We start from the raw sequence: 16,073 nt of genomic DNA, 5'->3' as shown, positions 1-16,073 counted from the left end.
TACTGCTACTTGTTCACTGCCTTGTAGAGCTCCTCCCATTCTGATTTATGATCTGGACTTTACACACAAACCAAGATGGCAGTGTGTCTGATGTTGACAATTTGACACAGTTTTTCGAATGGCGACAGGAGGTTTGTGTATGTTTTTTGAACTCTGTCAAAACTTGTGAAAAATGGCATCTACTGGTATTATCCCTACATACCAGCGGTTTGTAAATGGTGTTCCGGTACCGTCGTTTTCTCGGCGGTCGTTTAGGCCAAGAGAGAAGTATTTAATTCTTTTAGTGTTCTTGACTTTTGGTGTGGTGTGTTTCGGAGCATTCTTTTTCTTGCCAGAATTCCGGGGTGGCTCGAACACGGTGAACAGTGTGTATAATGTATATAAACATATGCAAAAGGCAGGACCAGACTTATTAATACCTGCTCCACCGCACGGTGACGAATTTAGTGAAATTCCCGGCGGGGGTAAGTTAATTAGACATGACGATATTGAACATCCAGATCCTCATAAAATTGAAGACAAGGCAAAACTGTTGGCCAAAATTGAAGAGGATATGGAAATTGATAAAATGAGAAACCAAAAGGTGTTAGAAAGACCGGATATAATAGATCAACCAAATCCTGCATTGAGTGTGAGTTCATCACAAAGAACCAGTGCTTCTTTGAAACAAGTTGAAATTGTGGTAGAAGAAATTTCTGTCCCACCTTATAATAAGATTGTCACCATTCCTCCAGCACCAAGTGATCATTATCCAGACACAAATGGTGGAGAAGACCCTGATCCAGTAGCCCGTGAAAGAAGGCTTAAAGTGAAAGAGGTATGTTGTTGCATAATTTATTTTAGCTGATATTGTGTAAGACTTGAGGTTCTCACAGCGGTGAATATGAAGATTTCTGTCTTCTGGGTTATTGCGCTGTGTAGTCTGGTCGATGTTAACCAACGTTTCAGAGGTCATACTGCCTCCGTCATCAGGATGACGGAGGCAGTATGACCTCTGAAACGTTGGTTAACATCGACCAGACTACACAGCGCAATAACCCAGAAGACAGAAATCTTAGCTGATATTGTTTATTGTTCTGTTTCAAAGTTTCCAGGAAGTTGTTCTTTGGCTGGAGTATCAAATTTCTGCATTGTTTTGCATGTGCTTATGAGCTGTGCCATGTTGAGTGTTTAATATTGTTTTTCATGTAATTGGTAGCTGATTTCTGCTTTTTGTGTAATTAATCTTAAAATAAAATGCCTGGCAGGCAAGTGACAACATGCTTAATCATGTATTTTTAAGCACATAATTTTTAAAGCATATTAACTTGATTAAATGTAAAATATAAAGTTATCTTATACCCATATGGGAGGCAAATTTAATGAAACGTTATTATACAAGCATAATATTTTGAGATATCGAAGAGTCATCTGGATGTATGGTCTGAAGCTTTCACGGCGACTAAGTATAATGAATTATTCTCTGGCTACCAGGCGTGTCGGGTGGTTGAATGGAGAAAACAGTGTTTAGAGAACCATCAGGGCACTGATTCCCGGAAGACAAGGATGAAGATGGTTCTCAAAACTTTGCTGTTTTATCCATTCAACCACCTGACACAGCTGGAAGCCAGAGAATGATTCATTACAGTCATCTGGATATTTTATTATCCCTGTGTAGGAACATGTTAAGTGATTGAAATTTAATCCAGAGAGGAAAGTGCGAAGACATTCATGCCACATACACAACATGTGTTCCACATGGGGCCACAGTTCCTATTGTTGTGCAACCACATCACAACAGTGGGACATGGTTCTCATTGTTGTACATCAGTGACTTGGTTGTGCTGGTTATTGACCTCATAGGGACACTGCAACAGCAGACATGGATAGACCATAACACAATGGTTCTGACTGCTTTTTACACCAAGAATGTCTGGGGATATTAGGTGTTCACCCTGATCTAGCACAAGCAAGGATCACTTCATACTTGAGGTGGTTACAGGACTCACAAGTGATGCCATTGATATGGATTGTTATTGTTCAGATGTTTTATGGAAACTTTAAATCTGTAGTTTCAACAAGAGTAGAAACATGTTTTGTATACAGAATGTAATAAGTTTTAACTTGTTTATGATTGGCTGTTGAGACTTCTATCTGTTATCTTTTGTTTTAATTGTTTTTATTCTTTTGAGTAGATGAAAGTAACTTGCTTCATATTATTACTTCAAGGTGTGTAGGGGCATGGAGGTGAGTGGTCAGCTTTGTACCCTGTTCATCTTTAAGCCAGGGGAACATTTCCCTGTTGGACTCAATATCACATCCTTAATTGTTAACAGAAATTTAGTGGCATGTGAACATTATTCATGTAACACAAAGGGCTGCATCTTAAATGAAATATTTACAGAATGGCTTTGCTGTTAAAATTTGTATTTATTCATTAATATCTACTCTATTAATAATATTCTGTAGACTAGACAGTTTGTGAAATATTTATATTTTTTATGTCACTGCTTGAAGTAAACTATTTTTTAAATATGATACCAGTAACATAAAATAATTATTTTAATAAAGCAATAATACTAATTCTGTATTCATTCTTGGATTTAAGGGTGAGAAAATATGAAATGGCTTGAGCATATTGTAAGATAATTATGTTTATTTATTCATTGGTTTATTCAGCCATGTTTTTGCCATAATTCATATTTACAATGGTAATTATAATTTTCTTACCAACAGTTTTTATATTGTGGCCTTCTAGCATGCCTTATCTCAGGCATGTTATATATTTATTCAGGATATGTATACCTATATCATCTCACAATTTTAGAGGATAATGTCATCACACTAACACAGGTCAGCACAAATGTACTGAGCAAGTTTTCTCAAGTAGCGATCCTCCCGGCTTGTATTCAACAAGAGCTTAGTTTGGTTCTTGCCCAGGTCATTTGCTATCCTAAATATTTTTTGTGGGTTTGATAGGTCCCTTCAGGTTGCAATTGTGCCGTGAAATATACAGCATCATTAGATAACTTGCAGTCCTTCTGACACAGTTGTGTAATTAAGAGTAGCACAGACATGAAACAGATGAAGAGTCTGCAATAGAACGAGTAAGTCGGTAATAAAGCCTTGATAAAAATATTTTGTTAATCAGAATCCATTGCCTGAGCCAGAATTTATACATAAATATATTCTTGCAACCTTTATGAGGGTAAATTTACAATAAAAACAATAGAATCTAGTGAAATGCTTTATTTGACAGAATACATAATATATGTCTTACTTTTTTTAGACTTGTCAAATTAGACTTTTCTTTTTGTATTATTTTTACCTCCTACATTGAAACTGTCACTGTCTTTCCAGGTTTTCCTCAGAAATGTCATTGGTGGCATATTTTGGCACAGAGGTACTATGATGCAAAATTAAGTTTAATGAACAACAAAAAGAAAATATGATGAAATTACTGCCACTTTCTGTGCAGTCTGTAAGATATATATTCTTGTTTTGAGTAAGAGATGGTTTATGTTTTATATAAATTGAGATTGCAGTATGTTATTCTTTAATTAAGCAAAGACAAGTAATTATTTTAGTTTGTTATTATGCAGTGTTGCCTAATTTTAATTTACATCTGCAGCTTTGAGGAAACACTGAAACAAAACAATGCTCACTCATCCATGGCCTGATATGTATGTGCATGTATTTATGTACAATGCAGCAAAACATGTTTACTGTAAAAGGTTTTGCAGCTTTTATAATTAAGCAAAGATAAGTTGATTTTAATTTTTGTGTGCTGCTTTGTTGCACTTTAAGTTAAATTTTCCCTGACTGAGGGGGGGGGGGAAGCAGTTTTGTAGTTTCCAAATAATTTGTCTTGTAGGCCTGTTTAGTATACTCCCATGACCTTGAGGAAACAACCATGGGAACTTCGACAAGAACAATACTTGCCGCACTCTCACATACCTTGGCATTTTTTTCGTATTCTGGCTCGGTGCGGTACACATGTAAGAGTATACAAGTCTCGGTTGTATGTACTGTGCACGAGTGATCTAATTTGTATGGAACATCTAGAGGTATTCACTACCAAATAAATCATTCTTGTTGGTTGGTGGGTGCGGTACAGACAAACAACTGAAGCGGAATAACAACAACAACAACAGCAAAAGATGTAGAATAGAGAAAGAGAAACTGGCATTCCATCAGTGCCAGCAGAATTAATAGACTGTATTCGTCACCTATAACGTGAGAGACCTCCAGAAGGGAACATCCTTCCTCCTGCTGTCGCATACTCTCAGATCCATTGTATTTTTTTTTCTCGAATAAAACTCCCTTAGAACTCAATTCGAAACTTTTTGTGCACTTCAGGGTCGCTCGAGAATATGCTGCTCAGTGAACACCTTGTGCTGTCCAACCCCATCTTCTGTCCTTGCTTTCTGTTTGCTTCTTTCTCAGAATTACCTGCTCGGTTTTGTAGGTCTGCATCAAAACTTGGTGCTGCTTTCCTATAACATTATTTTCAATCTTCATGTGCAACCAGTTCTTAATTATTTGTCGACAAAGGCGGCAGCTGTGCCTTTTAACTTCCTAGCTTTGGGAGCGTAGGTTCGAGTTTCGGCTGTTCATTTGTGTTGTGCTGTCGGTTTGCGATGGACCGATTCCCGGTCCAATACTCCTATCAGATTAGTAGGATTGAGGCTTTGTCGGCGGTGAGTCCGAAGATAGCTATATAGCTATCTTCTGAGTTGTAACAACCCAAAAGTCCTACCAGATGTCGGAACGGTTTGAGGGGTTAATTCTGAATTGGAACAAGCTGATGCGCTGTAAGAGGGTTGTAAGTTATTTCAGTTTCAAGTTCGAATTATACAGTTTAACCTTTTATTTATCTCCAGCAACGAGCTGGCTACAGTCTAGTACCGTGGACTTCATGTCTTCATATGTCTTCATGGCGTAGCCAACTTTACCTTAAATGTGGAATGATTATTTATAATTTAGTTCTATATTTTCATTACTATTGAACGCCTTATAGTCAGGACGATAATCCAATTCTTGGATTACGTAACGGCGTTGTTTCAGCTTCGAATAAAAGATAATGAGGTGGGAACGATGCAGTAATGATATGGAAGGGTGCGGTTAAAGCATATTTCAAGGACTATTCTGCACTTCTCTTCAACAGACTAAGGAAAACCATGAGAACCCTTAACAAAGTTGTAAAGTTTTCCGAAAAATTTTACAATCTTTTCAGTAGCGCTAGTGACGCTCCCACCTCAGACGTTTGGGGCCCCCCTGTATTGGTATTAAGCCTACTGATTGCAGGAAATTGATAAGTACGAAGTTGGGGTTCCCTCTGGTGGCACAACTGTTTTTTTATTTTGTAGTGTTGTCTGCCGACAGGTCCATATGAACAGGATCCTTCCATCCTTTTCTCGGATTGGGACCTGTTCATATACGTTCTTGGCAGATGATCCAGAAGTGGTTTGCCATTGCCTTCTTCTGTGTGTGAATGGAGTAATTGTTGGGATGCCACGAAGAAACCGGGTAAGCCCCCGGAGGAAAACTCCGTGTTGCCTAGACCACGGCCTTGCCCAACACAAGTTATAAATTCGGGAACCGCCGGAAATCGAACCCGAGACCCCAGAATTACAAGGCCAGCCTTCTAACCGCTAGACCACCGTGGCACGGCACAACTGTATACAGACTTTTCTAAGCAGTCGAACATTTTGTAGGAGGAGTCACAGAGGCAGTCAAGGAATATAAACTAAAATATTTTAATAACATGTTAGAAATGACGTGGGAATAATTTAATGTCTTTCGTCAGCAGAAAAGGTGTTTATTTAAATAATTATGCGCTAATTTTTTCATAGAGCAGTTCTGGCATAACGGAATTTAAATTTGAATTGCAGCTTTTCATTGTAGTGGATATTTTCGAAGTATGAAAGGCATAAAACGGGTGTAGATACACTTTTTCGGATGTTGTACAATGAACTTTTTTCAACAGTCGTCACAGGTTGTTGGTCGACTGAGAAAAAGGAAATGATGCTTCTGGTCTCCCATTCAGATCTCGCTGAAGTTAGAACGCTCACTGATGTGGAATGCATCATAGCAGTTTCTCTGGGGGTGAATACACTGTCAAAATATTTTGAGGTGCGTAAACATTTTTCCATCTGCTGCAAATCGTTTCCGTGGCTTGTGAATGAGAAACGGAAATATTGTAACTTTGAAACATGTGTTGCCTAACGAGCCGGGCTCACGGGGCTTTGTATTCTGTGGGCATTCCTTCTTTGACGACCTTGGTGTTTGTAATGTGGATTGGGGGAGAGGTTCTAGAAGCTACAATATGATATTGTGGACTGTCTGACCAGGCTGGTTCTGTTCAGATAATGCAGAATTGTGTAATGCAGAAGTTGTGAAACATAATGATGAAGGCTGCACTGCTGTATCACTACTAAAACTTCCGTCCTGGCGCTTTCCTATCTGGAGTGCCTTAAATTCATATTTAGTTGGTGAGGTGTGATTTCGAAGATGGCAGTTTTGTGGATTTTACAACCCAGAAGACAGCCATCTTCGAACTTCCCGCGGTGAAAACTTCAAATCCTGTGAGGTGTAGATTAATCTCGTGCGAGTCGGTTTCATAATTAAGCAATCGTTAGCCTGTATTTTCTTCCTTATGCTAAGACAAGTTTCTAAGGATATGAGAGAGCGTTTGAAATTACGTACCGTTTGTTGATACTGTTTCCCAGAAAAGAGAAAAGAAAACTTCGAAAAAATGTGGACATTCTGTGATAGTTTCTGCAGTTAGAAACATGAAAATGGTATAACCGTAGATTGTAAATGTAAGTTACCCATTAATTTTAAGTTCTTTTACGTCCATATTGGGAAGCCGCAAACGTTTTCAAATAAAAGGAAACCAGCGTACTGCCTCTAATTGGTGTCGTATGTCTACTCCAGCCATTTAACAGTTTATCTGTTAATAATTTTTATCAAATCTGTCTGCCCCTATTCAGTTAGGAGAAAATACACCGTACTTACTTTTAAAAAATGTCTTTCCATGATACTGGTGTAGCATCAGAATCATCAGATGAACATTGAGTGTAGCATTGTCATGATTACCAGCAACTTCTGTGTGCAATCACTGTAATCTTTATTTTATTACTCGGATATGACCTAATTAGAATTCCTGCTACTGTTTTAGCACCGCCAATTAATGGAACAGTTATAGTACGTCTATTTGTCAATGCAACAGGAACCATGTTTTATTAGATTAAGTTTAACGCCTTACAGATTATAAAGAAGTTAGCTTCTGATAGTACAGCTTATTACATATTGCGTCTGTTGTAAAACAATCTCTGTGAATATAAAAGGTAGCTACAGATATAAATTTTTAAGCTATGGAGATAATTGTACATGTTTTACATTGCTGCAGCAAATCGTGCAGAACTTGTCTGTGGACACCCCTGTTTCAGACATTTTTGATGTGACTTTCGTATCGTAGTTTTCTGGTTTATTACTCTGTGTAGTCTTGTAGGTGACCGCGTGCGGTACATGGCATCATAACCCTGAAAAGCACAATCCGTAATTTTACCGCATGCAGACCTCAGATCTTATAGGCTGTTTGTATAAAGTAGGACTTGAGGTTTTCACGGCGGTGGGTTCGAAGATGGCTGTGTTCGGGGTTATAGCGCCGTGTAGTCTGGTAGAAGTTTACCAACGCCATCTTCTGTTTGCGTAAAGTTTCCGCAGTTTTGATTCTGTCGTAGAAGTTCGATAATTTGAAATGTGGACCATCATACAATAAACGTACAATCTTTGCAGAGTTATTACAGCGGAGTACTGAGGAACATTCCTCCGGTAACCGGTTTTGTACTCCACCGCCACTGCTGCAAGTGTCGGTGTGCAGTGCTGTAGTGGCACGCCTACTTCATCAGGCACGACCAAGGTATAAACGGGCCTCGTGAGAAGTTATGTCCTGTACATAGTAAGCTGTTGTCCTTTGTCCGAATGTGCTAGGATTTTAATTAACAGTGGCCTGCAAACTATGTTGGCACGAATGAGGCAGATTTAAGAATCTTTTTTGTAACCACTAGATGTGTGGCATAGATTGATTGCAGTTTTATCGCATCCGTAGGACTTTAATAATTGTAAAGGTTGTTTACAATTTCGTGGTTTCTTCGCATTATTGTAGTTCTGTAAAGTGAATGGCTGCGATTTGACAACTCGGTTTTGATCCCCGGGAGGGGCACTTGAAATGTTCTCTTCACAAATTTATACTGGCGTTGTGGTTTAACAATTCCTGGTCCCGCCTGCGTATGACGTAGGAAGCCCCATTTCGAGCGTAAGAATGTAGTTCTTCGGCTCTTTTAAACTCAAACGTCGAAGTTTGCAGTCGCAAGCTTTTGGCGGTCAGAGTTCCTACCATTGTGTTTAATTTAATCTCGAGTTTACACACAACTTATTGCTTATTAGTACTTTAAGCTGGAGCTTTATAGTTGTAATGAAGCAGACCAAAGGAAAACTGAGTGGGCGTAGAGTGACGGGATGAAGTTTACCCAGAACGAAGTAAATTTATTCGGTCTTGCAAGATTGAAGGTTCACACGGCAGTGAGGATGGCGATGTTCTGGGTTTTGACACTGTGTAGACTCGTAGATGTCTGCCTGCGAATGTACACGACGTCAGAACTCGGAAGAACAATATCATCTGTTAACAATCTTCATCGAGGATTGCGACGAAAATGTGTGCCGCTGAAATGAATGGCGATTGTAAAGTTTATAAAACTAATACGCCTCCTTATTAGTCTTAAGTTTGGTGAAAATTATACTGAATAAGATGCTACTGTGATGCTTTTACCCGTTTATTGGAGAGTTACGTTGAAACTACTACTGTTTCCATGACATTTCTACGCTGTGTTTCTGTGAAAGAATAATTGGTTGTGATGTTTGGCCACCGAGGTCATCTGATGCCACTGCAGCTGATTCGAAACGAAACAGTGCCACCGCACATACGGCATGACATTCCTACTCGATGTTTCCGGTGAAAGAATATTTTCCAGAGGCGTTTGACCACGAATGTCGTCGACTGTCCACTCCACCCGATTTGCGGTTGGAAGTTGCATTGCACAAAGACAAACATTTTATGTGCGTTTGCATGTACTTGTAAATCGCTTTACAAGTGCTCAGTTCTTTCAAGGAAATACCGAGATAGTACCTTAAATTAGGCCGCGACCGCTCCCTTCCATATCCTTTCCAATTCATTATTCACCAGTCCTGTCACGACGCTGTATAGCCTGTGCTAGAAATATATAAATACAATACAATACAATACAGTGGCTATAGGATCACAGGTTGATCTGTACCTATGTGTCATGACCTCGCTGTAAGTCTTTATATTTATAAATCTGCTGTAATTGTAATCTTAATGTTGAGAGACATCGGACCCTTTCGGTTACTTCTCTGGTAATGTTATCAGTATTCTGGCTATTTCAAGGTACAGTCTGAGTAACATTTCACTGTAACGCAGAGGTTTACTGACGGCACTTTCCCAAGTCGGTGTGCTGCAAGAAGTCACGAAAACGTGGCTGTGTTTGGCAAAAGGAAGAGAGATCAAGACACGACTGATTCTTGGAGATCGAATCTAAGTCTTTTCGTATTAGAAATCCATGACATGGAATTCGATCTTGCAGGGTTTTTTTCTTTCTCACGCGATCGTAGGTGTCTTCTTTCATGGTGAGATTTCAGGTTCTCACGGCGACGAGAAGGAATATGTCTGTCTTCGGGGATGTTGCACGGTGTATTATGATGGAAATTGGCAGGCGTTTCAGAGGTTCTTATTACCTCACTTATCGCCCTGACGACTAATCACACCGAAACGTCGGTAATTTTCTACCAGATTACATGGCGCATCACCCCTGAAGACATCCATCTTCATCTTCTCTGTTGTTATTTTAATTTTGCCCAATATTGGATCTTTAGTGTATGGGCTGTGTGAAGGTCGTGATACCGAACGTGGACGTTTTTAAAATTAAAAGCACGGAACACGCAAGTGTAGAGGTACGAACTAAGAATAATGCTGTAAAATTTATAAATCTGTTGGACATTTCAATGGCAAATTGTTAAAAATGGTTCGAAGGCAGGCTGCACACATTTGTTATGTTTGTAAAGTAAAGCTGCCCCACTATACGCGATGTTGGCGCTTGGGGGGAGAGAGGAGGCCCACGCCCCGTCCGCGCTTTACCCACCGGAGAGGACCCCGGTACCCATTGGATAGGAGGCTGAGTGGGCTCCAGAACTGATCTGGACCCAGAGGTTAGAGGAAAAGTCCTCTGCCTTCCCGTCGGGGATCGAACTCCGGTTGTCCAGTCCGTAGCCAGTTACTATACTGACTGAGCTACCCCGGTTATATTTGTATATAATTTATTATATGTTGTCAGTTGAAGTAAAATATAAATATTGGGCCTAGCGACATATTTCAAGTAAAGACCTCATCTTCATGGCATATAGGTGTCAATAATTTGAAAGGCAGAATGTTCCTGACGTTGGTCATGGCCAAAAATAACACTCGAATGATTGTCATTGCTACTATCTTATCATTTATAACACGGTTACGTAATTCCTTTATAGTATTTATCGTTACATGTCACAGAAGCATCACTGCACTGATTTCTTCTTTGATAATCGTCCAGTGAAGCGATATAAGTATTGGAACTTTTATCTTCACAGCCACGTCACCAATACTTCTAGTAGGCACAGAGATTGGGCGTGTTGACATCTTATAAAATGTCTTTGATTTTCAAATATTGGTGCAAGCTCGTCTTTTGTCGTGAAAGACTATGTTGCTAGATGTCGCAACGGGCCTCGGACTTTGGCGAGGTCTGTGCAGAACAGAAATAAATACACGTGGAAACTGGACTCAGGTGGCTAAGTAAAGGAAAATATTTCACAGACCAGAATGTATGGCTTTGCTATTTTTCAAGAAATTCGTCGTTGTCAGGGTCTTCTTATTTTTGATATGAAATGAACAGTGTGTTTTGTTTACGTCACAGGATTATTTGTGTTAAGCAGAGGATAGTTAATCGCTTCTGACAACCTGTGTTCCGTGGACGAGACTTCACATTGACGTTTGCAATGGACAGAGGTTCTGCTCTCAGAGCGGAGGTTACCACGTGCTTTGCGATCATCAGTGAGTGGCTGTTTATTAAATTATTATGAATATTTTCAGATTCTGCCAGATACCCACCCACAGACCCTTCCGAGGGCACCAAGTACACGCGATCATGTGGTAGTGACCCCTGGTTTTAGGCTGCAGTAGCTTTGAAGAAAAATAAAAACAGCCTGCTGCAATGGGCACTTGAAAGTAGTACTACATATAGGCTTAGCTGTCAGGTATTTAAGGCCACAGAAAATAAAAACAAAAGTTTGCTGTTGACTAGCGTTGTATAAAACGAGAGCGCATTTCGGAAAACGTGATTGAGATTGTAATTCAAGATAACACTAATACGTACTTTTTTCCTTCTTTATGTTTTGGAAAACGAATGAAGAATCTGTTAACGTCTTTATACGTAGCAGAAGAAAGCGCTTCATACAGAAGGATAGTCTGATAAAACTGAAGCAGGCAAATCTGATTCACTGTTCAACTCTTTCTGTAGCTTACAAATTACAAAGGCCAGTGTAAATTTATCTTCGTTTCCCAAGATACGCTGATTTCTTGCTGTTTGTAAGCGTTCTTAATTATCATAGATTGCATCCTGTTTGTGTAACTTACCTGACCTGTTTGACCCACCATAACACAAATGAAGTTGATAAAATACTTAATACCTGCTTAATATTTATTTTGACTACCGGTTTATGTTTCGGTTCAAGCAAACCATCATCAGGTAGGCATTCAGTACATAACGTACGAGACTAGAACGTGTTATTACAGCAAAGTACAAGGCCTACAACTATTATTGCAATAATTGGGATACATTGTTTACGTCGTCGTCTTATAATTCGTGTTTTAGGAAAACTTGAGAAGTAATATCCGAAAGTGTGTTTTAGTCCAGAATGTTTTAATGCACAGACCGTGATAACATTGACGGGAAGTTACGTAATGCAGTGTTTCAAACCACATAGCACTGAAGCGGAAAGTAAAATACCAGACCTCGACACGGTCTTGCATATGGTTTTGTTTTTCTCCGTTTGCGCTATATTACACAACGCTGCGCGCAAAGAAACCCTAAAATCTCGAATTGTGTGAGACATTAGATGATGAAAGGAATTAGTAATATTTACACTGTCGAAAGAAAGAAGTTTTAAGTACAAGGATGCTTTAGAACTATAGGCGTACATTCCTACAGGGTGATGCACTTATAAACCAACAGACAGTCGTGTCACTCATCACATGAACCGTGACTATGCAGGCAGATACAGTCTCCGAAACGTTGGGTATGCTTTCTGTGTTTACGCGGCTGATCGCTCGAAAATACTTTTAATTGCATTCACTCCCCAGGGAAGCATCTGATCTTATACGATCGTAAATCTTAAATCGTGTACCTTAGTTATATGTCATATCTCTGTCTAAGCACAAGAGACGTCCGTGTGAAGCTTTACACGTCTTCGACATCGGAAGAGTAGAGACGTGAGTGATTAGATTCACGCTTTGGCCATTTACACTTCTTGGGGGACAGGGCCGTGTTACGCATTAGATGGAAGGCTGGCTGCGTATAATATACGTTCTTGGCGTGTTACTGCACAATACCCCAGCTGGAAATAGAATCCGGATCATCCGATACGTGGCCCATCACTGATCTTAGTTATATGTACGTGTATGTATGTGTGTAAATTAACTGCACGTGTAGATATTTGCAAACGAATCAGGCCAGTTATTTACTAATTATTTAGGCAACGTTAGGAGATTAATTCCTAAGAGTTTTACCAGAATAAACAAGGTTACATTCAAATTGTATTTCAGTGTCATGTTGTGGATTCCAGTTATTCATTTGTACGAAACACATTGTCTTCAAATTCTGATAAGTTGCAGTCGCCTTATTGGAAATGATAATTAGTTTATATAAACAGATACTGAGTGATTGGTTTATCAACATTAAAATCAGAGGAAATTATTATTTTTATTTAAAGATTCTTTACCAATGTATAGGGTGTGTAGCGTCGGATGGGAGGATGATTGCAAATGAGTTGGAAAGGATGTAGAATAAATCGGCTGAAATCTATTTAAATCGCTGTATCTGTAGTGACAAGTTACAATGGTGGTGACAGTTTAATCGAGATAAATTCATTCATAATGATATTATGTGTTGCGGACAGATACAGCGACCGCGTATTTGTTGCAAAGTTCGCCTAAAATAGTTGTACCACGATCTGACACGATGACTTGCAAATCTGTTTTTGTTGAAAGATAGTTTTATGTTATGATGATTGCTTGCGCGCACAGAACAGGTATTTTAAATGACCTCGGGGAAAACATTGACGTCATACGAGTGATATAAAAGTTATCAGTAATGTCGCTGAGTGGCAGCATGTTCTGTTTTTACAAACTGAAATAACAAGAATGTGGAAGGACCGTGAGAGAAGGTAAAGAAAGATTATGCATGAAAGGGATAAAGGGAAGGAAGAAATTTCGTAAGGGATGAAAATACTAAATAAGTCCTTCCCATTGAATTTCGAATTTCGACGGGCATATTTCACTAGTTTGTTTAGGATGGCAAGTGTTTGAAGACAAAGTGGGGTGTTTTTTTTAAAAAACGTGAATTTAATAGGGGTAAATAGGTGAGGGCCTTACATGCCAAACTTCGTGATTTATAGTCACCTACAGGCCCAGGTCGCGTGTGTATTCTAACGTCAATAAGACAGTTTCCGAAGTACGCCACTGGCACTACTCGGTGAGACGGGATGTACCACTGTAATGAGTTGACAAACGTTATTTCGCTGCTTCTGTATGTTCCGTTACAGCATGAATCATGATGACCGTACATTCCATTCTAATGCTAATCTTCCCTCGCTCCTGTGCAAAGAGGAACTTTAACGCAACAGTTTATTTTGTGAAACTCTTCACATGGGACAAGCGTAACACGAACTCAGGTCGAAGGGAGGATGTCTGGTGTAGGCCAGTGTTTCGTTGTCCATTTGTCCGCAAAGTCAATAGCTGGGTTATATTAAGATATAGTCGATAATCGTTATCAAAGCGCCAGAAGTATGATGATAATAATAATTAGTAATGTCACGGTAAATTAATGACATCGCATAAAACCCACGCCATCAAGAAGTGTAAAGGAGTGCGAGGTATATACGTAGTTTCACATAATCTTAACCTCGGCACTAGGTGGAAGTAAGTAGTGAGATTCATCTTAGGAATGAGCCCAGGTACCCATTGTAGATGAGACTTGGTGGGCCTCAGATATGGTTCTTCGTTTCTTCTTTAGTTGTTTCTTTATTTCATGAAGTTACTTCCTAAGTGAGATTTTTTTTTGCATAAATTGTATTAATCACCATTTCATGAAGACGTGTGGGGAAGTGGAGATTAACTTCGCGCATTCTTAACCTCTGCAGGTGAAGGCAGCGGATCGCCTTCACTCTGTGGCCGCGAATTAACGGGCTGAGAATCCGCGTTGTCTGTAGGCTAGAACAGTGGTATTCAGCCTCTTTTGTTCGCGTACCCCCAGATATAATTTCTCTTCAACTTTGTACCCCCAAAGTTGTTGGTGTATAATTCAAGTTATACATAGTATATAATCTACATCTATAAAAAAATAAATAAATTACATTACTAATTATTCAGTGTTTATCATAAAATAATATATATATTTTTTAAATTTCACGTACCCCGTAAGATGTCTTCGCGTACCCCAGGTTGAATACCACTGGGCTAGAAGACTCTACAGGCTTCAGAGTGGCCTGGACGGGGTGGCGAAGAGAAAAGTATCTTATTTCTGCTGGGGATCGAATCTCGATAGTCCAGCCCGCAACAAGTTGTTTAAATTTATAAACTGTGGTATAAAGTTAATTTGTTTGAGGGCATTGCGTCATTGTGTACATCGTTATACCATACACATTTTGAAACTTATTGGAAAATGTTTACTTGAAAGACCGGGGAGATTGGAGGATAACATTAAAGTGTAGTTCTTAAGTGGATCGTAAGTCAGGATTTTATCCAGTGGCGTACTTCGATATTAGCAGCGTTGACTAAAGCAGATGGTTGTACTACCGCACTGTTAAAAGTGAGGTCAGTGCACCTAAGTACACTAAATGGTAATGGTAGTGTAAAGTCATCTTTATTTATTCATGGTGTTACTATGCGAACATTGTTAAATAAGGAACGTAGACGTTTTTACAAGTTCTGGCCTGATGTACATTGCCCCGTCACATGATCAGACATCACCTCAGTTGAGTGAAGTTGTTAAGAGATGTGTTGATGAATTATGATAATTCATATGACGAGAGAGAGAGAGAGAGTGATGATGATGGGAGGAAGAGGAGGTTACTAAAATGGAATTGCACTGGTTGTTGATGGACAATTTAGATATTTTTGTAATTTAGTCAGTGTTTCTTGTACCATCCTTTGTAATTATATACCGCTATAGTAGTTTTATCTTTGTACCGACAAATTGGACATGCCTCTTTGTTCCATGTGCCCGGTAGAGTGGATTTATATCTTGTGTGTTTTCCTGGGAGCACATAATGTAGGCATGGCGCTATAAGGCGTTTAGGCTACGTGTTTTTATAATATCCATGTTAGACGTATAGAAATTTTGTTTAAAGATATTAGCACCTCGATAGCAGAAGAGATTTCATCCTGGGAACACGTAAGATGATATCGCTTTTAATGTCGTTTCGTAGCGTAAGTTGAAAAGCCACGTCTCTCTCTCTCTCTCTCTCGATGATGGTAAAGTTATCAATTTGGGGTCATGTGGAGAGAAGCGATAAGTTGCCAGTTTTGAAGTTCCTGGCGATACTAAGTAAAATAATCTCAGTATATTTAGTCTGTTGGTCGCATTTCGAACTCTGCGTAGGTGTTTTATACGTTAACCTCCATTTGTTTTATGAGCGAAATAATAACGAAGTATGGAAACTAGTATGAACAGTACAGTTTAAGCATAGGTTATGTCCATACACAC

The 16,073-nt window shown here is 39.3% G+C and overlaps 1 protein-coding gene across 1 annotated transcript in view; it reads left to right on the top strand.

Moving 5' to 3' along the window:
* The first annotated feature begins 15 nt into the window (after window positions 1-15).
* Window positions 16-16,073, top strand: part of alpha-Man-Ia (alpha-Mannosidase class I a) — a 42,737-nt gene continuing 26,679 nt past the window's right edge. The window contains exon 1 of the mRNA XM_022074287.2: window positions 16-817. Coding sequence (XP_021929979.1) covers window positions 173-817 — 645 coding nt within the window. The 5' untranslated portion in view covers window positions 16-172. The remainder of the gene's footprint in view (window positions 818-16,073) is intronic.

Source organism: Zootermopsis nevadensis, unplaced genomic scaffold (assembly GCF_977971745.1).
Source record: "Zootermopsis nevadensis isolate Lab colony 2312 unplaced genomic scaffold, Znev_1.0 Znev_ptg000028l, whole genome shotgun sequence".
Lineage (NCBI taxonomy): Eukaryota > Metazoa > Arthropoda > Insecta > Blattodea > Termopsidae > Zootermopsis > Zootermopsis nevadensis.
This window is presented reverse-complemented; position numbering and strand designations above follow the sequence as displayed.